The sequence below is a fragment of the Leucoraja erinacea genome, chromosome 46 (assembly GCF_028641065.1).
Source record: "Leucoraja erinacea ecotype New England chromosome 46, Leri_hhj_1, whole genome shotgun sequence".
Taxonomy (NCBI): Eukaryota; Metazoa; Chordata; class Chondrichthyes; order Rajiformes; family Rajidae; genus Leucoraja; species Leucoraja erinaceus.
In genome coordinates this window covers 1021266-1047680 of record NC_073422.1, presented here as the reverse complement: position 1 = coordinate 1047680, position 26415 = coordinate 1021266, and the positions used below count along the sequence as shown (strand labels likewise).

The 26415-nt window shown below is 43.9% G+C and overlaps 1 protein-coding gene across 1 annotated transcript in view; it reads right to left on the bottom strand.

Annotated features, from left to right (window-relative positions):
• LOC129715014 (potassium voltage-gated channel subfamily H member 3-like) overlaps positions 1–26415 on the bottom strand; it is a 915007-nt gene that overhangs the window by 368143 nt on the left and 520449 nt on the right. The window contains 3 exon segments of the mRNA XM_055664831.1: positions 5541–5662; positions 8337–8341; positions 15506–15523. Coding sequence (XP_055520806.1) covers positions 5541–5662; positions 8337–8341; positions 15506–15523 — 145 coding nt within the window.

The following is a 26415-nucleotide window of genomic DNA, read 5'->3' as shown; positions in this document are numbered from 1 at the left end:
ATCCCGTGAATTAACCTCGAGAACCTACCCTGCACTCCCTCAATAAAAAGAATGTCCTTCCACAAATTTGGAGACCAAAGCTGCACACAATACTCCAGGTGTGGTCTCACTAGGGCCCTGTGTAACAGCAGAAGGACCTCTTTGCTCCTATACTCAACTCCTCTTGTTATGAAAGTCAACATGCCATTCGCTTTCTTCACTGCCTGCTGTACCTGCATGCTTACTTTCATGGACTGATGTACAAGGATGCCCAGATCTCATTGTGCTTCCCCTTTTCCCAACTTGACACTATCCAGATAATAATGTGCCTTCTTGTTTTTGCCACCAAAGTGAATAACCTCACATTTATCCACATTAAACTGCAGCTGCCATGCATCTGCCCATTCAGCCAACCTGTCCAAGTCACCCTGCATCCTCATAGCATCCTCCTCACAGTTCATACTGCCATCCAGCTTTGTGTCATCTGCAAATTTGCTAATATTACTTTTAATCCCTTCATCTAAATCAGGGGCCTCCAAACTTTTCAGCATGAGGGCCACATTATTTATTTTGCACATTTTTGCGGGCCATAGGAAAAAATAAAGAAATGTCAACCACTCACCCACTCATCCACTCACTCACTCACTCACCCACCCATTCACTCACCCACTCACTCACCCACTCACCCACTCACCCACCTACCCACCCACTCACCCACCCACTCACTCACCCACTCACTCACTCACTCACCCTCACCCACTCACCCACCCACCCACCCACCCCACCCACCACCCACCCCACCACTCACTCACCCACTCACTCACCACTCACTCACTCACACTCACTCACCACTCACTCACTCACTCACTCACTCACTCACTCACACACCACTCACTCACTCACTCACTCACTCACTCACTCACTCACTCACTCACTCACCACCCACCACTCACTCACTCACTCACCACTCACTCACTCACCCACTCACTCACCCACTCACTCACTCACTCACCCACTCACTCACCCACTCACTCACCCACTCACTCACTCACCCACTCACTCACCCACTCACCCACCCACTCACACACTCACACACACCCACCGCACCCACTCACTCACTCACTCACTCACTCACCCACTCACCCACCCACCCACTCACCCACCCACTCACCCACCCACTCACCCACTCACTCACCCACTCACTCACTCACCCACTCACACACTCACCCACCCACCCACTCACCCACCCACCCACTTCTGAATATCTGCTTTCTGAAAGTCCAGGTACACTACATCCACTGGCTGTCCCTTGTCCATTTTCCTAGTCACATCATCAAAAAATTCCAGAAGATGAGTCAAGCATGATTTCCCCTTCGTTTATTTTGAATGAAGTCCTAGGAATCATTGAAATAACCAGTGTGATCCAATCATGGATATCTATGATTCTGGATTAATGGACGATCTATGTTGTTAAGAAGTAATTTGTGGCAAACGTTGGAAGGATGTCCCTTATTGATCAAAATAATATTGCATGGTGCTGATCTCACAAATCTCTGTCAGCTCCACAATTAGAATGGCCAATGATACGAAATGAGGAGTAATGTTGTAAAGATGAGTGAGAGTGAGACAAAGTGTGTGTGAGGTGTCTTGGACATTGGTCGGGAGGGATTGGACCAGGTGAGATGGTAAAGATGAGGAAGAGGAAAGCCTGCATAACGGAAGTCATAAAGAGACGAAAGGCGTGTGAGGTGTAAGAATTTCTCTGGTTCACCTATTGAGATTTAAATATATGGCTAAAGGTCTCATGTTTTCTTTGTGAAGTTATAATCTTTAGAACAATATAATGAATATTACTTTTTCCCTTTGAAGAAACTGTTAACAAGTTCACAAATGAATTGAAAAACTCTCTGTCTTCTTACACTGACACCGCTGATAACATTCCATTCCTTAAGCAGTCTGTGTTGGAGGTTGATTGATCCAAACTTTCTTTTAAAGTGGTTAGTGATTGTAAACTAACTGGGAGTAAGAGGTATTGCAAGTATCAATTGGGTTTGTTGTGGGCTAAGCACGAAATGTAATTTCCTTTAGGATTTGGTTGAAGTGTCCCAAAAGATTGGCCACTTCAACCTACTTTATCCTTCCAAACACCAAGCAAACGCCCAGAAGTGTTGAGAAATACCACTACCTGTTCATTCTCTTGCTGCGCTGGATTGAATGCAATTACCTACAGATGATTCATGTGAGAAAGCAATTGACTTTTTCACCACACAAACACATGAACTATTAATATTTTTTGAAGTTATGATGCTGATCAGGTTTACACCTTTGCATCATAACAGCCACCAATATATTTACTCACAAACTGGGAACTGTGGGGTTGTTCTTGTCTGGACCTCTTGCCAGATTTTGAGTTCTCTTTTCCCTTATTTTGAAAGGATGCATTATTAAAGAGAAATGATAAAAAAAACATGCATTTTACAGTTAAACGTAAAATATTATACGAAAGTGTGCCAGAGGGCATTTCAAACATGTAGGGTTTCTTTGAAAACAAATCATATTTTAAATTGTTAATTTTCATATCATGAATATATTAAAATAAATATTAAACGTCATCTAATTGAATTGATCGGGATATTGAGGGTGGCATCTCAAAGCACTAGAACAATTGCTGAAAAAACCAAGGAGGTTTATTGTCTTATGTTTTTATCATTCTTTTGGATATATGATAGTTAAAGTTAAACATGGTGCATATTGACAGAACAAAGATTGATTCTTATGGCTCATTGTTTAACATATGGCATAAAAGATCAGCAATAGCTTAATAAAACAACAGAAAATTGCAATAATTGCAGCCTATTCTACCTTATAAAGAATAACACGCATATTTAAGGATCAATTCTGATAAATTAGAGTGAGCTACTGATGAATAACATATATCGGGAACATTCGCAGAGCGACTTGGTGTTTTGTAGAAATATTTGTTACAATCACACAACATACAGCATCCAAAAGTTTATTTTAAACACTGCGGGCAGCATTATAACATCACACCACTCTTATAATGCAGCACCTTCTATAAACTAAAGTTGTGAACTTTGCGCATAGGAAACCCTCAATGTAGTATTTACTATCAAGGCTGCCTTCACAGTATTTTGAATGTTATAAATATCCCTTTTACAAAGAGGTTATAGAGTCATAGAGTGATGCAGTGTGGAAACAGACCTTTCAGCCCAACTTGCCCACACCGACCAACAATGTCCCAGCTACACTAGTTCCACTCCACATTTAGCTGGTAGATGCATAGAGATTTTCCGCTGCTGCAGGAGTTTTTTGCCCTGGGAAGGGTTGTTTTGGTTACGAGTCACGTGGCATGGTCAAAAGTGACACCAAAACACTACATGTATAGTTTTGCATTAGTCGAAACAGGATGGGCCTCGTGAAGGTTGCAATCTCCTATAGCACCCCTCCCAGCATCTGAAGTAGGGAGAGGATGTTGAAAGATTGGTGCACCATCGAGGCTAACCCTGATCTTCCCATCCATGCTGACTTGTACAATCTGCCCAACATGCGCCTGAAGTCCCGCAAACCCTTCTGGTCTTCCGTTAAATCCCTGGAAGACTTTGACTCCAAGACTGAGTGGCGCAGAGCCTGGAAAGATGCCGACACCAACAACGGAGAGGTCATCACAGACCCCACAGTGAAACCACCGGGTTTTGACCTCCATCGCAAGCAATGGCTAATCCTGAACAGAATCCGCACCCTCCATGCAAGAACAGCCCTTCACCTGCACAAGTGGGGGATGACAGACAGCCCTGCTTGCGACTGTGGACATTCAGACCAGACCATCCCACACATCATGAATGACTGCCCATTGAGGCTTTTCCCTGGTGTCATCAAAGCCTTCCACCCTGTAACTGATGCTGTCCTGGCCTGGATGTCTACCCTTGATTTACAACTTTAGGCTGTGCACGCCATATACACAAGAAGAAGAAGACTACACTTGGTCCTTATCCCTCCAAACATATTCTATCCATGTACCTTTCTAACAGTTTCTTAAATTATGGGATAGTCCCAGCCTCAACTACCTCCTCTAGTAGCTTGCTCCATACACCCACCACCCTTTGTGTGAAAAAGTTACCCCTTGGATTCCTATTAAATCACTTCGCCTTCACCTTGAACCTATTGTATGTCCTCTGGTCCTCGATTCCCCAACTCTGGGCAAGAGACTTTGTGCATCTACCCGATCTATTAACATATAACCATATAACCATATAACAATTACAGCACGGAAACAGGCCATCTCGACCCTTCTAGTCCGTGCCGAACACATATTATCCCCTAGTCCCATATACCTGCGCTCAGACCATAACCATCCATTCCCTTCCCGTCCATATAACTATCCAATTAATTTTTAAATGATAAAAACGAACCTGCCTCCACCACCTTCACTGGAAGCTCATTCCACACAGCCACCACTCTCTCTGAGTAAAGAAGTTCCCCCTCATGTTACCCCTAAACTTCAGTCCCTTAATTCTCAAGTCATGTCCCCTTGTTTGAATCTTCCCTACTCTCAGTGGGAAAAGCTTTTCCACGTCAACTCTGTCTATCCCTCTCTTCATTTTAAAAACCTCTATCAAGTCCCCCCTTAACCTTCTGTGCTCCAAAGAATAAAGCCCTAACTTGTTCAACCTTTCTCTGTAACTTAGTTGCTGAAAGCCAGGCAACATTCTAGTAAATCTCCTCTGTATTCCTCTCATGATTTTGTAAACCTCTATAAGATCACCCTTCATCCTGCTGCACTCCAATGAATAGAGCTCTACCTCTCCCTTTAGTCACGGTGGTGCAGCGGTTGAGTTGCGAATGCAGCACCAGAGAACCGGGTTCGATCCCGACTACGGGTGCTGTCTGTACGGCGTTTGTACGTTCTCTCTGTGACATTCGTGTGTTTCCTCCCACACTCCAAAGACATACAGGTTTGTCAGTTAATTGGCTTGGTAAATGTAAAAATTGTTCCAAGTGGGTCAAGGATAGTGTTAATGTGTGGGGATCACTGTTCGGCACTGACCTGGTGGGCCGAAGCGCCTATTTCCCCCCGCTGTATCTCTAAAACTAAAACACGAAAACATCCTCGTAAACATTTTCTGAATCCTTTCAAGCTTAACAATGTCTTTCCTATAACATGGTGCCCCAAACTCAACACAATATCCTAAATGCGATCTCACAAATGTCACAAATATACAACTGCAACATGACCTCCCAACTTCTACACAATTACTCTGACTGATGGCCAAAATGCCAAAAGCCTTTTTGACCACCTTATCTACCTGCGACTGGGCATTCAAGGAATCATGCACCTGTACTCCTAGATCCCTCTGTTCTACAACACTACCCAGAGGCTTTCATTTACTGTGTAGGTCCTGCCCTTGTTCGACGTCCAAAAATGCAACACCTCACACTCCTGTGTTAAATTCCATCAACCATCAACCACCCAAATAGCGGATATAAAGAGGACTGTGCAAGCTATCATCTTATCCTTTTGTATATGTACATACGTTATTTACCTTCAGCTTGCTCTTGTCCTGTTTCTGTAAGTGTCCTGACAAATGGTACAATACAGCACGGCTCCTTCTTCTGTTAGCGTTGAACCCTGGTGGTCTCGTGTTTCTGTCGATTTCCAAGTTATCTGCAGGGAATATGATGCAAAAAATGAGTGAAAGACTAGTGAAAGGTGATATACAGATCTGCCATTCTGCAGCACCAACTGCATGGTGCTGAGTATTCACTGTGGAAGTCCCAAAAACTGTTGGAGGTACAGCCAGTACAGTACCTGGTAACAAAGGGGAAGCCTCCATTGTGTCCGGAAACATGGCCGTCGGGCAGGACTTCACGTCAGAATGAAGCGCAGGGGACTTCGGCCCCCTCTCCCTACTATCCTACTGGCTAATGTACAGTCCCTTGAAAACAAAGTGGAGGACAAGGGCAAGGCCGCTTTATCAAAGGGAGCTGAGGGAATGTTCTGTGTTCTGTTTCACAGAGACATGGATCACCCCCAGCTCCCCAGACTCAGCCGTCCAGCCTGAAGGGTTCTCCATCCACCGCATGGACCGTACACTGGCATCTGGGAAAGGGAGAGGATGGGGCGTCTGCCTCATGGTCAACTCTGTGCGGTGCTCAGACGTGGCAGTCCTGTCCAACTCCTGCTCTCCACACCTCGAACATCTTGCGGTGAATGCCGTCCCTTCTACCTCCCAAGGGAATTCACCTCCATCATCCTGTCCGCGGTCTACATCCCACCCCAGGCAGACGTCCGTCTGGCACTGGAGGAGCTGCACGCCGTGGTCAACAAACACCAGACGTCTTACCCCGAGGCATTTACCACCAATGCTGGGGACTTCAATAAGGCATTTACCACCAATGCTGGGGACTCCAATAAGGCGAACTTCAAGAAATCACTCCCCAACTTCCACCAACATGTCTCCTGCTGCAGCAGAGGACCTAGCACCCTCGACCACTGCTACACCACCATCAAGAATGCCTATCCCTCTATCCCTCGCCCTCACTTCGGTAAGTCCGACCATACCGCGGTGCTGCTTCTTCCTGCCTACAGGCAGCAATTGAAGAGCGCACCCCCAGAAGTGAGGACAGCACAGAGCTGGTCGGGGGGGGGGAGGGGGGGAAGAAGAACCTTCCAACTCCAGACAAGGACTCGGGAGGACCGACTCGGGGGGGAAGAAAAAAAAATAGAGAAAAAGAAGAACTGCGCACCCCCAGAAGAAAGAAAGTGGTGGACAGCACAGGAGGGGGGGGGGGGAAAGAAGAACAACTCCAGGACTGTTTGTAGACTGGGCAATGTTCAAGGACTCGGCAACGGACTTGAACGAATACGCCACAGTCGTTACAGACTTCATAAATAAATGTGTGGAGGACTGCATCCCTACAAAAACCTTCCGAGTGTTTCCCAATCAGAAACCTTGGATGAACTTTGAGATCCACAGTCTCCTGAAGTCCAGACACAGGGCATTCACCTCCAATGATACAGTGGCCTACCTGAAGACCAGATACGACCTTGGTAAGGCCATCAAAAAAAACAAAAGGGACTTCTGCTCCAAACTGGAGGATGAGACAGATGTTCGGCAGCTGTGGCGGGGCCTGAATGCAATCACCTCCTACAAGGCAAAACCAGGAGGCAGCTCGAATGTCAGTAAAACATCACTCCCTGACGAGCTCAATGCGTTTTACGCACGCTTTGACAGGGAGACTACTGATGTGCCTTCCCGATCCCCCATTCGCTGTGATGGCATTTCAGTCTCAGTCACAGAGGCCGATGTCAGGAAATCCTTCAGAGGGATGAACCCCCGAAAAGCACCTGGTCCTGATGGTATACCCGGTCATGTTCTAAAAACCTGTGCGGACCAACTGGCGGGAGTTTTTACGGACATTTTCAACCTCTCACATCTGAGGACTGAGGTCCCCACCTGCTTTAAAAGGGCATCAATTATACCGGTGCCCAAGAAGAGTAAGGTGACGTGCCTCAATGACTATCGACCAGTGGCACTAACGCCGGTGGTGATGAAGTGCTTTGAGAGGTTGATCATGGAGCAAATCAACTCCTACCTCGACAAAAACCTGGACCCACTGCAGTTCGCTTACCGCCACAACAGATCAACGGTGGATGCGATCTCGCTGGCCCTCCACTCCGCACTGGACCACTTGGACAACAAAAACTCATATGTCAGGCTGTTATTCATTGATTACAGCTCGGCATTTAACACAATCATCCCCTCCAAACTGGTTACCAAACTCGCAGAACTGGGTCTCTGCGCATCCCTCTGCAACTGGATCCTCGACTTCCTCATCCACAGACCACAGTCTGTTCGTATTGGTGGAAATGTGTCAGCCTCGATAACAATCAGCACGGGAGCACCTCAAGGCTGCGTGCTCAGCCCCCTGCTGTACTCACTCTATACCCATGACTGCGTAGCCAACCACAGTGCGAACTCCATCATCAAGTTCGCTGACGACACCACTATTGTGGGGCGTATCACTGATGGGGATGAGTCAGAGTACAGAAGAGAGATCGAGCAACTGTCCATATGGTGCCAGCGCAATAACCTGGTCCTCAACACCAGCAAAACCAAGGAACTGATTGTGGACTTTGGAAGGAGTAGGAGGGGGACCCACAGCCCCATTTATATCAACGGGTCGATGGTTGAAAGGGTCAAGAACTTCAAATTCCTGGGCGTGCACATCTCTGAAGATCTTTCCTGGTCCGAGAACACTAATGCAATTATCAAAAAAGCTCATCAGCACCTCTACTTCCTGAGAAGATTACGGAGAGTCGGTTTGTCAAGGAAGACTCTCTCTAACTTCTACAGGTGCACAGTAGAAAGCATGCTGACCGGTTGCATCGTGGCTTGGTTCGGCAATTTGAGCGCCCTGGAGAGGAAAAAACTACAAACAGTAATAAACATTGCCCAGTCCATCATCGGCTCTGACCTTCCTTCCTTCCTTCCTTCCTTCCTTCCTTCCTTCCTTCCTTCCTTCCAGTCCTTCCTTCCGTTGCAAAAAGGCTGGCAGTATCATCAAAGACCCACACCATCCTGGCCACACACTCATCTCCCTGCTACCTACAGGTAGAAGGTACAGGAAGCCTGAAGACTGCAACAACCAGGTTACTAATAGCTACTTCCCCACAGCCATCAGGCTATTAAACCTGGCTCGGACAAAACTCTGATTATTAATAACCACTTTCTATTATTTGCACTTTATCAATTTATTTATTCATGTGTATATATATTTATATCATGGTATATGGACACATTTATCTGTTTTGTAGTAAATGCCTATTATTTTTTTTTTCTGTGTGCTTAAGCAAAGCAAGAATTTCATTGTCCTATACAGGGACACATGACAATAAACTCACTTGAACTTGAACTTGTATTTCTTAATACATGAGTTCAAGTAGCCAGCTTGACTCACCATTCGCACCTTCATTAATGTTACCTTTGTGCCCGGTTGTGAGCAGAGTTGCTCACACTCTCTCCTTGTGCAAGTAAAATAAACCCAATTAATTTCCAATAATTGTTGAAAATGTGTGTCCCGCAGGGACTTTCACAGTCAATCATTTTGACATTTATGGCAACTCCTTTAGCCTGGACATGTAATGTCAAAGTTCTTCTGTGGGTAGAGTTTGCTGTTTCTGGTCAGAAATCCCTGCAATGTGTGGATCTTATCCTTGAGGTTGGAGCCAGCTTTACCAAGGGTCCATTTGAGTTAAGTGTGGATCTAGGTGGTAGGGCAGTGGTGAGTGTAGATAGTTGGCCACTCCCAGGTAGAGCTTGACCGGGTAATTATGGCGCAATTACAACAAAATAAAAATCATTTGGAGCGCGTGCAATATTGGATTGCATAGTCATTGTACCCCACAGCAGGAATAATTTGTAAATTCTGCAAGCTCTCAAGACATGGGCGGCACGGTGGCACAGCGGTAGAGTTGCTGCCTTATTTAGGCGACTGTTTAGACGGCTGCCAGGGACTTGTTTTAATGGAATTCACCTATGACACCAGACGACAACCTACAACAACCTATGACAACACCTACGACAACCTACGATTGTCGCCATTGTCGCCGAAAACTTCTCAACATGGTGAAAATTTTGCGGCAGTCGCCTTACGGTCGCACAAAACATCGCCTAAGTGGGACAGGCCCATTACAGCGCTTGCAGCACCGGAGGAACAGGTTCGATCCCGACTACAGGTGCAGTCTAAGCATTTAGGCGTCTCTGCATTTTACAAATATTTGCAAGCAGCAAGCAATTCCTGCAGTTATTGCTGACTATGAGATTACATTTTGCACAATCGTTTCTGACCTAAACTCGATGTGACCACTTTCTTCAACATTTCCAATCATTTCACACTCAAGCTTCTGATATCTTTAAGTATAAAACATGATGAGGATTTAAGCCAGCCCCTCCTGAAATAACATTGCACCATGTTAACTTCTGATCCGAAACCATGTCCCTAAGATCCAAGGTTGATTAATTCTCATTAAGATCTATTAGTTCATTCTCCTGAGTAAACCATCTTTTGTTGAGGTGGATTACAACAAAGCTCTAATCACAATTTTTTGCTTAAATAAACGATTGGTCTTAACTGCATTGAAATGATATTGTTTAATTTATTTGTGTGCATGTGTTTTTCATAGATCAGCGACTAGGTACCTGTAAATCATATTACCTGTATTATCTATTATCTGATGTTATAAATCAGAATTTCATTGTTAATAAATAACACAGAAACAGACCAGAGCACAGCAAACTACATGCCCCAACAAGGCATAAAATGTGGATACCCCAGCAGAACTGACTGACGGTAAAAAGATAACATTCACAAGACAACACCTTACTACAGATGGACATAAAAAGCTGGAGTAACTCAGCATGTCAGACAGCATCTATGGGAAAAAAGGAACAGGTGATGTTTTGTGTCAAGACCCATCTTCAGAGTGGAGAAGGGTCTGGGTCTCGACCCGAATCCTTCTCTCCAGAGATGCTGCCTGTCCCGCTGAGTTACTCCAGCATTCTGTGTCTATCTTCGGTTTAAACCAGTATCTGCTGTTCCTTCCTAAATATCTCACTACATTTGCCCCTAAAAGTAAAACTGAAGCATCTCAAACGAATATTACAAGATAGATTTTGTACCTTACATTGGCACGTGAGAGAAAGTGCCCTAGAAATGGAAACAGAATTGGTTAAACCTGAATACAAACTACGATTCTAATCTTACTGTCAGCATAACACTTATGTTATGCAATTATATTATTACACATGATGCAGCTATAGTTGCAATATTGTGATGTATTACATTATAAATGGCATGTAACAATATCAATTATTTGCAGATAGACACAAAAAGCTGGAGTAACTCAGCAGGACAGGCAGCAACTCTGGAGAGAAGGAATGGGTGATGTTTTGGGTCTACGGTTTAAACCAGCATCTGCAGTTCCTTCCTTCACATCAATTATTTGATATTTATTATTTATTTTTGTTCTAATAATTTATACATACACCAGTTATTTTAATATCCATAGATGCTCATTGAGTAACACCATTCTTCAGCTCAATTTAATTGGTCCCACTGAATAACAGATGTTTGTCATAGTGTTACATAATTTGTCTTGGTGAATATGAACACATTTTGGTCTGGTGTATATGGGGTGGTTAGATAAACATTAACATAGCACCTTAGTATTTCCATTTATAATGCATGTTAAACCAGCTTTAAGTACAAATGCTTTGATGTTGATATAAACAAGGCAGCCAAACTGCACTTAGCAAAGTCCCACAAATAGAGGATATGAGTATTCAGTTGGTATTTCAGGTAACTGTTATTATCCCACTGCCAAACTAACATTATCTTGGCTGGTAATTTATTTTAATAACAAGAAAGTGCTAAAAGTTATTTAATATATTGTCCCATAGCTTTGGCAGACAAAAATTATCATGACATGACACATAGAGTTCACCTAATGTTCTGGGCAACATCCCTGCTACAATGAACACCGGCAAAATCTCACTCCTGTTGTAAAGCATCATCTTCACTAATAACCTTTCTGACATCTCATTAGTTTTGCATCCTGTCAATACAAAAATGTTGCGTAACATAGGGCCGGCACGGTGGCGTAGCAGTAGAGTTGCAGCCTAATAGTGATTATGGTGAGTAAGAATGTTAATATGCAGGTATCGCTGGTCGGCACAAAATCAGTGGGCTGAAGGGCCTGTTTGCGTACTGTATCTTTAAACTAAACTGAAAGATGACGGCCTAATCTCTACAAGAAGCTTCAAAAGTCTGACCAGACTACTATCATTTAAGGTTTGATGGAGGAAACTGCAGATGCCGGTTTACACCGAAGATAGACACAAAATGTTGGAGTAACTCAGTGGGACAGGCAGCATCTCTGGAGAGAAGGAATTGGTGACGTTTCGAGTCTTAAGGTTTTTCTTTGAATAAAGGTCATACATGATGCAAGTATGAATATTCTGACAGAGATCAAACTATTTTCTGAGCAGACCTGAAAAGCCAAAATAAAAACAGAAAATGGAGAAACACTCAGCAGATCAGGCAGCATATGTGTACAGAGAAATAGACACAATGCTTCAGCCTCTTCATTCCATTGTTAGAGTGAGGCCAAATGCAAATTGAAGGAACAGCATCTCATATTTCGCTTGAGCAGCTTACAGCCCAGTAGTATGAAAATTGATTTCTCTAACTTCAAGTAATCCTCCCCCACCATCTTCAAAGTAATCTTGTTGAGTCTCATGGTCTATACTCATTATCACCAAGCACACAACTAACAGCGACCTGTTTCCTTTATCCTCGTGACTTTTTTGCCTATCTTTCATTCATTTGTTCTATCACTCTACATCGCCGTCTATATCTCTCGTTTTCCTTTCCCCTGACTCTCAGTCTGAAGAAGGGTCACCACCCGAAACGTCACCTATTCCTTTTTCCCAGAGTTGCTGTCTGACCCGCTGAGTTACTCCAGTTTTTTGTGTCTATCTTCAGTCTGAAAGTCTGTTTTGTTTCAGATCTCCAGATTTGCAGAGATTTATTTTTGGTTGTTTTGGTCTGAAAAATCTCTCTTTACAAATTAAATTTAAGTTCAAGTTCAAGTTACGTTTATTGTCACCTGCACCAATTGGTACAGTGATATTTGAGTTACCATACAGCCATACGAATAAAATGAACACCATACACAATAGAATTTAACATAAACATCCACTGCAGCGGAATCAACATTTCCCACTGTGATGGAAGGCAATAAAGTTCAGTCAATCCTCCTTTTAGTATTAGTAGCCACATTGCAGCAGAACTCTGTAATGAACTCAATAGGAATTGTGTTATTCTGGACTGGAACTAACACAATCAGTAACATATAATAACCATATAACAATTACAGCACGGAAACAGGCCATCTCGACCCTTCTAGTCCGTGCCGAACACATAATCTCCCCTAGTCCCATATACCTGCGCTCAGACCATAACCCTCCATTCCCTTCCCATCCATATAACTATCCAATTTATTTTTAAATGATAAAAACGAACCTGCCTCCACCACCTTCACTGGAAGCTCATTCCACACAGCTACCACTGAGTAAAGAAGTTCCCCCGTATGTTACCCCTAAACTTCTGTCCCTTAATTCTGAAGTCATGTCCTCTTGTTTGAATCTTCCCTATTCTCAAAGGGGAAAGCTTGTCCACATCAACTCTGTCTATCCCTCTCATCATTTTAAAGAACTCTATCAAGTCCCCCCTTAACCTTCTGCGCTCCAAAGAATAAAGCCCTAACTTGTTCAACCTTTCTCTGTAACTTAGTTGCTGAAACCCACCCATTAATATGATTCAAGAAAATGTTGCAATTGATCTGGAATGCAAAGGTTTGACAATTAATAATTCCATCTTGTTCTTTTGCAACAAAAAAAAATATTGCATTTCCTTTCACTGCAGATGAGTGAAATATTAAATTTCTGAAGAAGGGTTTCAGCCCGAAACGTTGCCTATTTCCTTCGCTCCATAGATGCTGCCTCACCCACTGAGTTTCTCCAGCAATTTTGGCTACCTTAAAGTTCTAATTATCACTTCTGAACATTTTAAGTAATTGAACAGCTTAAGCCAGTATTGACTGCTCTTTCCCTAAATTTTCTCTCACCGATTACTGCGGTTGTTTACTGAATCAACTCACAATAATGAATAAGGAGGCCGATTGGGAGAATGGCAACTTTCACACGAGTTTACTAATTAGTGACTTGCAGAGGGATATTGAATCCCAATTTAATCTAATGCAACCTCCAGTGGAGCCACTGGAGTGGAAATGTCGCAACAACTGTAACTGATAAATGGAAAAAGGACATCTATTCTGTTCTGCAAAGTAGAATTGAAATCCTCTGTGCACTCCTCATAGCCATTAACGTCGACACCTCCAGCAGAATGAGAGCAATTAAAATAAGAAACAGGCATTTATTCTGAGAGGAAGCTGCAAGAACACAGCAGGTCTAGAAGCAGCAAACAAGACAGTAAACAGTGTAGGAAGGAACTGCAGATGCTTGTTTACACCAAAGATAGACGCAAAAAACTGGAGTAACTCAGCGGGTCAGGCAGCATCTCTGGAGAAAAGGAATAGGTGACGTTTCGAGTCAAGATTCTTCTTCAGACCGAGTCAGGGGAAAGAGAAACAAGGGATCTTTTGGTAATGTGGAGAGATATAGAACAAATGAATGAAAGATATGCAAAAAAAAACGATGATAAAGGAAACAGGCCATTGTTAGCTGTGGGCTAGGTGATAATGAGTACAGACAATGAGACTGAACAAGACAACTTTGAAGCTGGTACGACAATGGTGGGGAAGTGATGGAGTGAGGAGGAATGTAACGGTTACTGGTTACTCATAAACAGGTTATTCTTTCAGGTTAAGACCCAATTCTGGAAAGGGATCTCTCCCTGAAACAGAGGTATGTTTGTCCACATTGACATGTTGCTTTGTTCAGATGATATTGCTTTAAATTATCCTTTCTCAACCATTCTATTCCACCTCTGAATGAATAATGCATAAATGGTGTGCATTTATACATTATTCATGGTACACCATGGTACACTGGGTGTAATGGTACACCAGTCATTGAAAGTAGGCATGCAGGTGCAGCAGGCAGTGAAGAAAGCAAATGGTATGTTAGCATTCATAGCAAAAGGATTTGAGCATAGGAGCAGGGAGGTTCTACTGCTGTTGTACATGGTATTGGTGAGATCACACCTGGAGTATTGCGTACAGTTTTGGTCTCCAAATCTGAGGAAATACATTCTTGCCATAGAGGGAGTGCAGAGAAGATTTACCAGACTGATTCCTGGGATGTCAGGACTTTCATATGAAGAAAGACTGGATAGACTCGGCTTGTACTCGTAAAGATTTAGAAGATTTAGGGGGGATCTTATAGAAACTTACAAAAATTCTTAAGGGGTTGGACAGTCTAGATGCAGGAAGATTGTTCCCGATGTTGGGGAAGTCCAGGACAAGGGGTCACAGTTTAAGGATAAAGAGGAAATCCTTTAGGACCAAGATGAGAAAAACATTTTTCACACAGAGAGTGGTGAATCTGTGGAACTCACTGCCACAGAAGGTAGTTGAGGCCAGTTCATTGGCTATATTTAAGAGGGAGTTAGATGTGGCCCTTGTGGCTAAAGGGATCAGGGGGTATGGAGAGAAGGCAGGTACAGGATACTGAGTTGGATGATCAGCCATGATCATATTGAATGGCGGTGCAGGCTCGAAGGGCTGAATGGCCTACTCCTGCACCTATTTTCTATGTTTCTATGTTTCTATAAATAAATATTTACTGACCTTCCTATTAAAATATTACACCAGTTAAATAAAACAGATGACATATTAATAGCCCTGTCCCACGGTACAAGTTCATTCCAAGAGCTCTCCCGAGTTTGCCCTGTTTCGAACTCGGAGATTTACAGTAATGGCCACTCGTCGGTACTCGGGGCTCTTGTGAACATTTTTCAACATGTTGAAAAATCTTTACGAGTCTTCCCGAGCTTACCTGCCGTTAGCGAGTCTTCCCGAGTACCTGCCGTTAGCGTTACGAGCAGCCAAGAGACGTCCTCGAGCTCCGACGTACCCGCTACGTTCATTCTCTGTGCTTACCACGAGTTTAATTTTTTTTAAACTTGGGAGAGCTCTTGGAATGAACTCATCCCATGGTACAGGGCTTTTGGTGTTTAAATTCATATTCTGGATTTTGGTAATGCCAGCCTACATTGCCCACCCCATCATTTTATATATTGTTTGTGAACAAAGGACCAGGCTCTTTGTTTATTTTTCGGGGAACTCAATTCAAGTGTAGGGAGGTTATGTTTCAGTACTTCACCTGAAGAATTGTCTGCAATATTAGTCTCCGCATTTAAGGAATGCATTGGAAGCAGTTCAGAGAATATTTACGCAACTAATGTGTAGGAAGGAACTGCAGAAGCTGGTTTTAACCAAAGATAGACACAAAAAGCTGGAGTAACAGGCAACATCTCTGGTGAGAAGGATATGGGTGATGTTTAGGGTCGAGATCTGGTCCGGTTGGGTCTGAAGAAGTGTCTCGACCAGAAACGCCACCCATTCCTTCTCACCAGAGAAGCTCCCTGTCCCACTGAGTTAGTCCAGCATTTTGTGCCTATACTATACTGATATCTGGAATGTCATGACAATCTCATGAGAAAAGACTGGATGACAGAGTTGAACAAAGTTTTTTTCTCTCAGAAAATCCTGAGCGTTTGGAACTCTTATACTTAAAGGGAATAAATTAGAGTCTTTGAAAAAATTGATAGATTGATAGATAAGCAACAAGATAAAAGTTTTTTACAATGGACAGGTGGGAATGTAGAGTTGAGGTTACAACAAGATCTTCCTTAATATTAAATAATAAATCTGGTTAAAGGGTCAACTAGCCCACTTCCTCCTAATTCATCCAGGTATTCCTTTTTTGTTGTCTTGATATTGGCATGAATGAACATAGCTTAAGATACACTTCCTGTGTATTTATGTCTTTAATTTCTCGAATGTTGATGTTCATAAACTCTTCTCAAATTTTTCTCAGGAAATTAACTTAAAATTGTTATGTTTTCAGAACTTTTTCCATTTTACAAGGTATCGTGTACATGCTGGACAATTTCACAATTAAGTGGCCATTGTAAAAACAGTGGATCGGACAGTTGTGAACAGCCAGCAAAATAATTGCTGCACACTTTCATTATTTCCATTGCAATTTGGCACCGTAAGCATCATTATTTCTGTAAGAGATTCTGATGAAAGATTTTATGCCTGAAACATTAACTCTGTTTGTCTCTGAGCAAATGCTTTCTATCTTGCCAGCTTTTTATGATTTAATTTCAAATGCATTAATTTACCATTCTTCAGCAAGTTAGAAACATTTAAATATTTAGTTGGTACTCTTCCATTCTATGGGTTGGACCCATTTATGCTTATGTTAGTATATTATAGCCATGTCTAGATATTTTTAGATTTTTATTTTGGTACGCTTGTGGGTGAGATTTCATTATATTAATATCCAGCATTTCTGTGGATTGTCACCTTGTTGTGATGGAGAAACTTGTGTGGCCCTGAGATCCTGAGAGTGATGCCGTCTGGAGCTATGCTCCTGGTAGGGCCACCCATGGCCGTAAGGTCGAGGGGGAGGTCTCTGACAAAGAGCAATCCAAACAAGACCTCAATGGTGGAACAGGCAGAGGACGATGGCTGACCATAGTGGAGCTAACGTCACAACGGCTGGGAAGGCAGATGAAGTCTGCAGCAGAAAAGGGTATTTGGTCGTCTTGGACTCCACGCCACTGGATCCTGATGTTATAAATCAGAAGTCAAGGGCCGTGGGGTGGCTGTCTCTGCACCAGTCTCCCCACGTTAAAGTCACGCACAGGCATCCTCCATATAGGGAATAGCACCCTGGAGACACCCATGTTCAGCCATAATCGTAAGGGGCTTAAGAATATACAGCTAAGTGAAATATTTAGTCTTGTGAAGAGAGATCATGTGACGCCAGGTGGTCTAATGTGTAACACAAAATAGTTTTGTTTAGTTTAGTCTCACCTGTACCAAGATACAGTGAAAAGCCTGTGTTGCGTGCTAACCAGTCATCGGAAAGACAATACATGATTACAATCGAGCCATTTACACTGTACAGATACATAAGTGAATAACATTTAGTGCAAGGTAAAGCCAGCAAAGTCCAATCAAGGAAATTCCTAGTGTCACCAAAGGGCGATAGTAGTTCAGCATGTGGGTTAGGGGGTTATAAGCTGCGGGTAAAGGTAATCTCAGAGCAAAGGAAGACATTTTAGCACTAGATTGAAAGGATTGGAGATAATGAATGACTTTGCAGATATAAAGGGAGGGGTTGCCGAGTCTAGAATCACAATAATAATAATAATAATAATAATAATAATAATAATAATAATAATAATAATAATAATAATAATAATAATAATAATAATAATAAATGTTATTGTCATTGCACGTCAGTGCAACGAGATTTAGTATGCAGCTCCAACCGATGAAAAGGAAAAGTAAAATAAATAAATGAGCTGTGTGTCGTGACCATCCGAGGGAGACAGTCCAGGGGGGGTGGGGGGCACTCAGCAGGGCCGGTTCAGAGCCGCTATAGCTCTGGGAATGAAGCTGTTTCTGAGTGGAGGTTCTGGCGTAGAAGGCCTTGTAACGTCTGCCGGAGGGATGTAGTTCGAACAGTCCATTACAGGTGTGTGATGAGTCTTTATGGATGCTGACGGCCTTCCTGAGGCACCGTGTGTGGTAGATGCCCTCCAAGGCTGGTAGCTCTGTCCCAATGATCCTCTGCACTCTGTGGACGACGCGCTGAAGAGCTCTCCTCTCCGCCTCCGTGCAGCTGAGATACCACACAGAGATGCCATACGTTAATATGCTCTCTGTGGTGCAGTGGTAGAACGTTGTCAGCAGCTGTTGGGGCAGACCAGTCTTTTTTAATGTCTTCAGGAAGAACAGTCGTTGCTGTGCCTTCTTGACCAGCGCAGCGGTTTTGGTGGACCATGTGAGGTCCCCTGAAATGTGAGTGCCCAGAAACCTAAAGCTGGACACTCTCTCCACACTGTCCCCGTAACTGGCGATTGGGGCGTATTCTACAGTAGGGCCACCCATGGCCGTATGGTTGAGGGGGAGGTCTCTGACAAAGAGCAATCCAGCCAAGACCCCAACAGTGGAACAGGCATTACACTGAATGAAGTGTAAGGCTAGGATAGTAGGATAACACACAAAAGCAAAGTCATGTCAGACACTGATAACTTAATACAACAAGAGTCCTGGAAGTGAAAATATAGGAATTAAACTAAAAAGGTGATTTATTTTGCAAACTTAAGGTCAAATTTAACTGGGCTTTATTAAGCTCTAAGAGATAACAAATGTAATGAATTCCACAAATAAAAAACATGAAAGCTTCACTCATCAATTTCATATAGAACCAAAACTTTTTATGAAATGATACTTCGGTCACGTCTATTCAGACAAAGTTACAAAGTTGCGTTTGTGAAGCCAATATTGTTGTGATGGTGGCAACATGCAGTTGCACACAGTAAGGTTTCACCAGCAGTGATTCTGCAGCTGCAACAATTTGCCTGTAGTGATGTTAATCGCACAATTACCCTTGGCAAGGATCCCCATGGTCTTATTTAAACCAGCATCCAAGAGAGCAGATGGGTCTGGGTTTGAAAGACATTACCTGCTCTGAAAGACATTACCTGTGGCACTGTAGCACTCAATCAATCCTGCACTGGAGAGTTCACCATGAGCTTTGGTAATACATACAACATAGTGAAGTACAGCATAGAAACAGGCTGCGTAGGAAGGAACTGCAGTTAACTTACACTGAAGATGCTGGAGAAACTCAGTGGGACAGGCTGCATCTCTGGATAGAATGGGTGACGTTTTGGGTCGAGACCCTTCTTCAGACAATGTGGGGAGGGGGAGACACAGAGATATAAAAGGGTAAGATGATCAAAGGGGACAAAGTCCAGGACAGATAGGTCAGTGTGGGAATGGGAGAGGCAGTTAAAGTGTTTATCAATCGGGAGATCACGTAGGTTTAGATCAGATGTTTTCAGCGAAATGATCGGCGAGCCTGAGCTTGGTCTCACTGATGTACGGAAGTCCTCACCTGGAACAGTGGATACAGTAGATGAGGTTGGAGGAGGTGCAACGGAACAGACTCGTTGACCCACAATGTGTGTGCCGAACATAATGCTAATCTAACTAATACTAATCTCATCTGTTTACTGATGATCCATACCCCTTCAATCCCAGCCTGCCCATGTGCCTAGCTAATGCCACTTTCATATCGGCATTCACCATCATCCCTGGCAGTGTGTTCCATGCTCCCAACAACCTATTTGCTCCACAAATCTCCTTTAAACTTTGCCCCAATCATCTTAAATATTGGCCATCTAGTATTTGACATTTCCACCATGGGGACAAGGTTATGACTGTCTTCAACCATCTGTGCCCGACATAATCTCATGCACTTCCATCGGGTTTCCCCTCAGCCTCCGGCATATTAGATAAACCAATCCAAGTTTGCCCAACCTCTCCCTGTAGCAAGTCCCCACTAATCCAGGCAACAAGCTGGTAAACCCCTTCTGCAACCTTCTTAAATCCTTCACATCCTTCCTGTAATGGGGTGACCAGAACTGCGCACAAACTCAAATTGATTCTATATTAGAGATTATCTTGTGAAAATTGCAACAGGCACACAAATCTTGTTTACCTTTGAAAAAATCAAACTGGAAAAATATATCAAGAGTAAAATATCAGAATAAAACGATTCCTTTTCCAGCTGAGTTCAACAAACACAGTACAGATGGTATCAGGAAGATAATACTCATCAAACAAAATTAATTTTATCTAATGAGGATGTTCCCAGGACCAGAGGGTGTGAGCTGTAGGGAAAGGTTGAGTAGGCTGGGACTCTTTTCCCTAGAGCGCAGGAGGATGAGGGTGATCTTAGATCATGATTATAAATCAGGATATAAGATCATAAGAGGAATAGATTGGGTAGCTGCATAGAGTCTCTTGCCCAGAGTAGGGGAATCGAGGACCAGAGGACATAGGTTTAAGGTGAAGGGGAAAAGATTCAATAGGAATCCTTTTTCATACAAAGGGTGGTGGGTGTATGAAACACGCTGTCAGAGGAGGTAGTTGAGGCAGGGACTTGCCCAACATTTAAGAAACAGTTAGACAGGTAAATGGATAGGACAGGTTTGGAGGGATATGGACCAAACGTGGGCAGGTGGGACTAGTGTAACTTGGAGATGTTGGCCGGTGTGGGCAAATTGGGCTGGAAAGGCCTGTTTCTCCACTGTATCACTCTGTGAATTTATAATTTACATTTTAGCATTTTCTATTGCATACATAATAAAATGTGTTCATTTACAACTCATTTCACCCTCCTAATAAATACCAGGTTTCATCCCCATAAAGGCAAGCAGGGGACCAGGGGTCAAATGAGATGGAGGAACTGAGTGAAACCCAGGTTAGCCGGGAAGTGGTGTTAGGTAAATTGAATGGATTAAAGACCGATAAATCCCCAGGGCCAGATAAATTGCATCCCAGAGTACTTAAGGAAGTAGCCCCGGAAATAGTGGATGCATTAGTGAACATTTTTCAAAACTCTTTAGATTCTGGAGTAGTTCCTGAGGATTGGAGGGTAGCTAATGTAACCCCACTTTTTAAAAAGGGAGGGAGAGAGAAAACAGGGAATTAGACCAGTTAGTCTAACATCGGTAGTGGGGAAACTGCTAGAGTCAGTTATTAAAGATGGGATAGCAGCACATTTGGAAAATGGCGAATTCATTGGGCAAAGTCAGCATGGATTTATGAAAGGTAAATCATGTCTGACGAATCTTATAGAATTTTCCGAGGATGTAACTAGTAGAGTGGATAAGGGAGAACCAGTGGATGTGTTATATCTAGACTTTCAGAAGGCTTTCGACAAGGTCCCACATAAGAGATTAGTATACAAACTTAAAGCACATGGTATTGGGGGTTCAGTATTGATGTGGATAGAGAACTGGCTGGCAGACAGGAAGCAAAGAGGTGTTAGGTAAACTGAATGGATTAAAGGCTGATAAATCCCCAGGGCCAGATGTTGCATCCCAGAGTACTTAAGGAAGTAGCCCCAGAAAGAGGTAAACGGGTCCTTTTCAGAATGGCAGGCAGTGACTATTGGGGTACCGCAAGGCTCAGTTCTGGGACCCCAGCTATTTACGATATATATTAATGATTTAGATGAGGGAATTGAATGCAACATCTCCAAGTTTGCGGATGACACGAAGCTGGGGAGCAGTGTTAGCTGTGAGGAGGATGCTAGGAGGCTGCAAGGTGACTTGGATAGGTTGGGTGAATGGGCAAGTGCATGGCAGATGCAGTATAATGTGGATAAATGTGAGGTTATCCACTTTGGTGGCAAAAACAGGAAAATAGACTATTATCTGAATGGTGGCTGATTAGGAAAAGGGGAGATGCAATGAGACCTGGGTGTCATGGTACACCAGTCATTGACAGTGGGCATGCAGGTGCAGCAGGCAGTGAAGAAAGCAAATGGTATGTTAGCATTCATAGCAAAAGGATTTGACTATAAGAGCAGGTAGGTTCTATTGCAGTTGTACAGGGTCTTGGTGAGACCACACCTGCATACAGTTTTGGTTTCCTAATCTGAGGAAATACATTCTTGCCATAGAGGGAGTACAGAGAAGGTTCACCAGACTGATTCCTGGGATGGCAGGACTTTCATATGAAGAAAGACTGGATAGACTCAGCTTGTACTCGCTAGAATTTAGAAGATTGAGGGGGGATGTTATATAAACTTACAAAATTCTTAAGGGGTTGGACAGGCTAGATGCAGGAAGATTATTCCCAATGTTGGGGAAGTCCAGAACAAGGGGTCACAGTTTTATGATAAGGGGGAATTCTTTTAGGACTGAGATGAGAAAATCATTTTTTACACAGAGAGTGGTGAATCTGTGGAATTCTCTGCCACAGAAGGCAGTTGAGGCCAGTTCATTGGCTATATTTAGTTAGATGTGGCCCTTGTGGCTTAAGGGATCAAGGGGTATGGAGAGAAGGCAGGTACAGGATACTGAGTTGGATGATCAGCCATGTTCATATTGAATGACGGTGCAGGCTCGAAGGGCCGAATGGCCTACTCCTGCACCTATTTTCTATGTTTCTTTGTCTAAGATACTAAGTACCAAACTGTCCGGCACCTCAGGGCACAATATTCCGATCAAACAAATCCCTCAAGGAGTATAAGAGATGTAGGAGTACACTTTAAAGGCAAGTAGGACTGCAAAAAGGGACATGCGCTAGCTTTGACAGCTAAGGTCAAGGAGAGTCCAAAGAGATTCTACAGGAGTAAAGGCTAGCGGGAGAGTAGAATCCCTGTAAGGGTCAATGTGGACAGCAATGTGTTGAGCCACAGGAGAAGGATGAGGTGTTAAATGAATATTTTGCCTTTGAATTTACTTTGGGAAAGGTCATGGAAACTATATAATTTGGGGAAATGAATCGTGATGTATTGGAGCATATCCACATCGGAAAATCTGCAGGCAGCTGTTTTCTCTCAGGTCGGGGGGAGTTCCCCCCGCCACGGGTACCATGTAATCTCATGCTACCTGCTCCATGGTCAGATAGTTGGTGACTAAACCATCTCCCCCACCTAGTTGGTCAGGTGAGGAGGGGGCTGTGGACCCCAAGCAGGAGGAAAAACGAACACTAGATGAGCTTCTAGCGGTCCAACAGCCATCCACACGTCAGTAGAAGTTGCGATCACTGTCGTACATAAATAACATTGTAAGGTAAGGCAGTCTTAAGGCATATATCAAGATGGATAAATCCCTGAGGCCCGATTGAGTACATCCTCAGACAATTATTTGGGAATAAATAGCTGGGATCCTGGCAAATGGATCTGCATTGTTTTAAGCCACAGGTGAGGTCCTGGCAGAGCAAAGTGTGGCAAATGCTGTGCTTTTAGGAATGGCAACAATGGCAAGTCAGGGAACTACAGGCTGGTGACTATCAGTGCTGGGACAGTAACTGAAGAGGATTGCGAGGGACATCCTCTAGAGGCATTTGGAAAGACAAGGATTCATTAGGGAAAGTCACCATGGCTTTGTGAGTGGGAACTCATATAGTAGCCATTTAGCTTAACTAAGTATGTTATAAACTATAACCAGTTATAGCCAGTTACCTTTACATTTTATCTGCCTGTAATGATGTGGCTGGGATTTATTACGTAGTTGGAGGCGTGTTTATGGCTGTGATTTTCACGCAGACGCACTAGTAGTTTTTAGTTTTTAGTCTTGAAGAAGCATGGGGGAGGTCACAGCTTTCGACCATGCACGAGTTTAATCATCCATGGAGCTTGACCATGTACAGGTTTGACTACGAGTAAGATCAAAATGTACTTAAACAGGAAGAAGTTTGGATGAATATCTCACTGTTTTTACTATGACAATAAAGAAGCTATCTCCTTACCCCTGCCTTCGATCATAGTGGCTAGAGGAAAACAATCCGTGAACAATATAATCTGCAACTACATCTAGTCGAAAGCTACCTTACAGACAGGAGGTAGAAGAATTGGTCCCATAGAAGAGGGACAGAAGATTGGGCTGGATCTCTGGAGAGAGATTAGTTCTCTACCAGAAGAATTAGTTCCAGAAGAGAAACTGAAGACTGGTTCCGAGGAAGAGGAACTGAAGAAAATACATCCCAGCCACAGATTGGCTTCGAGATTTATGGACATCCATGCGACTTATCTGTTGTATTATGCTGTAAATTTGAAAACTGGAATGCTTTGATTTAGAGCAACTTCTTAATGAGTTGCTGTGAAAGTTCGACAAATGTTGTGTTTTTTTAAATTACAGGCTCTCATAAAAGAGCCTGGAGAAGCAAGTTCTGCTACATTTTGGAAAGTAGCCAAGGGTGAGTGAGTGACTGTAGATCCAGGCGCAGCCCTTGGTTTGGTTTGAAGTTGAGATATAAGACACATTCTTTCTGAACTGAAGTCACTTCTATACTTCAAAAATATTTGGGTGTTTTCTGAAAGTCCAGTTTGTTTTGATTTCTTATCTGATGTTTACAGAACACTCAGCAGAATATTTATCAATATTGACTGGAGCAAACTGAAGAAGCCCTGTTTGTTCAATTGGAAGATTTGGCAATCTGCCAAGACCTGTGTAAATCCATGCATCAAGATGGAGTAGGTGAGTCAGAGGAGCCACAAGGTGGTGGGGAGAAGAGCCAAGTTAAGTTCACCAAAAAGGCCCGAGTTGCATTTCTGAAAGAAACCCAGAAGGAGAGAACCAAGATAATGAGGAAGATGGTGAAGTCATTTGAAATCCCGAAGGAACTAATGGAATCAGATGAGAACGTGAACAAACTGCAATCTAATCAGGGGCAACTATGCAGCCTCGGTAAAGAGATTGGAGATACACAAAAGGCACTGCTGGATTCACAGCCGCGCCAGGAAGAATGAGAAAGATACACCCAGAGGTTCGAAGAAAATGTGAAGTTATTTAATGATTCTATGGAAGATGTGAAGAGATGGTTAGCTGAAGTTGAACAAAGGACCATGTGTGTTATAGAAGGAGATGTTACGCAACAAGGTGCTGAAATAGAAGAGGAGATTACACCACATGATAGTACAGGTGCACAACCTGTTATCTGAAAGCCTTGGGACCAGACACTTTTCGTAATTCGGAAATTTTCGGCTTTCGGAATGGAAGATTTTTAGCGTAGATTTTAACGGCTGGCTCAGTGGTAGAGTGCTTGGCTCATATCCGCAAGGTCGCGAGTTTGCGCCTCGATCTCGGCAGTTACTCGATCGCGAGTTTGAGTCTTCAATGTAGTTTTTTCTTGCAGAATAGCAGAGGGAGGGTTAGGCTGGGATCATTTTCTGCGAGATGATCTTAGTGCGGGAGACAAGTGTAGGAGAGGTGTACTGACTGTTGGGCAGAACTTTGGAAGTGATTGCCCGCCATTCTCAAAAGCCGCTGTGTCTCCCTGTCCCTGGGATAGCAGGGGGCGATCAAACAGCACAATACCCCCCTCCCCCTCCAACTGCAGAGGAATCCTCTCCCCAATGGGCCACTACGGCGACAAGTGGCAGTTCACCCACAGCCCGAGCTGCGCCACCCCAAGATCAAGACTACCGTGCACCCTCTGCCCCTACGGGAAGCGTGTTCCTCTGGAGTTGGAGCAGGGCTGGGCTGGAGTTGCTGATCTGGGATCTCCGTGCTTGCAGTGGGCCTGGGGGTCGGTGTCCTGATGAGGGGACAGTTCGGTCTGTGGGCAAACTGCCACTTGTCGCCGTAGCGGCCCATCGGGGAGCGGCTTCTGGTGGTCCTGATGTCTCCATCCTTGCAGGTGAGCAGGAGAGTGGGGTTGTTTGCAGTTGCAGAGGGAGGGGGCAAGGGCGGTACAGTTCCCAGTCTCAGCTCCTGTCCAGGGGGGTGGCCGGAGACGTCAGGACCAACAGGAACCCGCTCCCCGATGGGTCGCTACAGCGACAAATGGCAGTTCGCCCACAGCCTGAGCTGCGCCCCTCATCCACAACCCCAAGAACAAGACGTACCTTGCACACCATCAGCTTCTGTCCCTACGGGGAGTGTGTTCCTCTGGAGTTGGAACGGGGCTGGGCTGCTGCTGGCTGTGGGTCTCTGGGATCTCCGTGCTTGCAGTGGGCCTGGGGGTCGTTGTCCCGTTGGACCTGACATCACCGGTGACCTGCTGCCATCGCCGACGTGAAGACAGTGCAAAGCCCCCACGCCGGTGCAATGGGCGGGGAGCTGGAG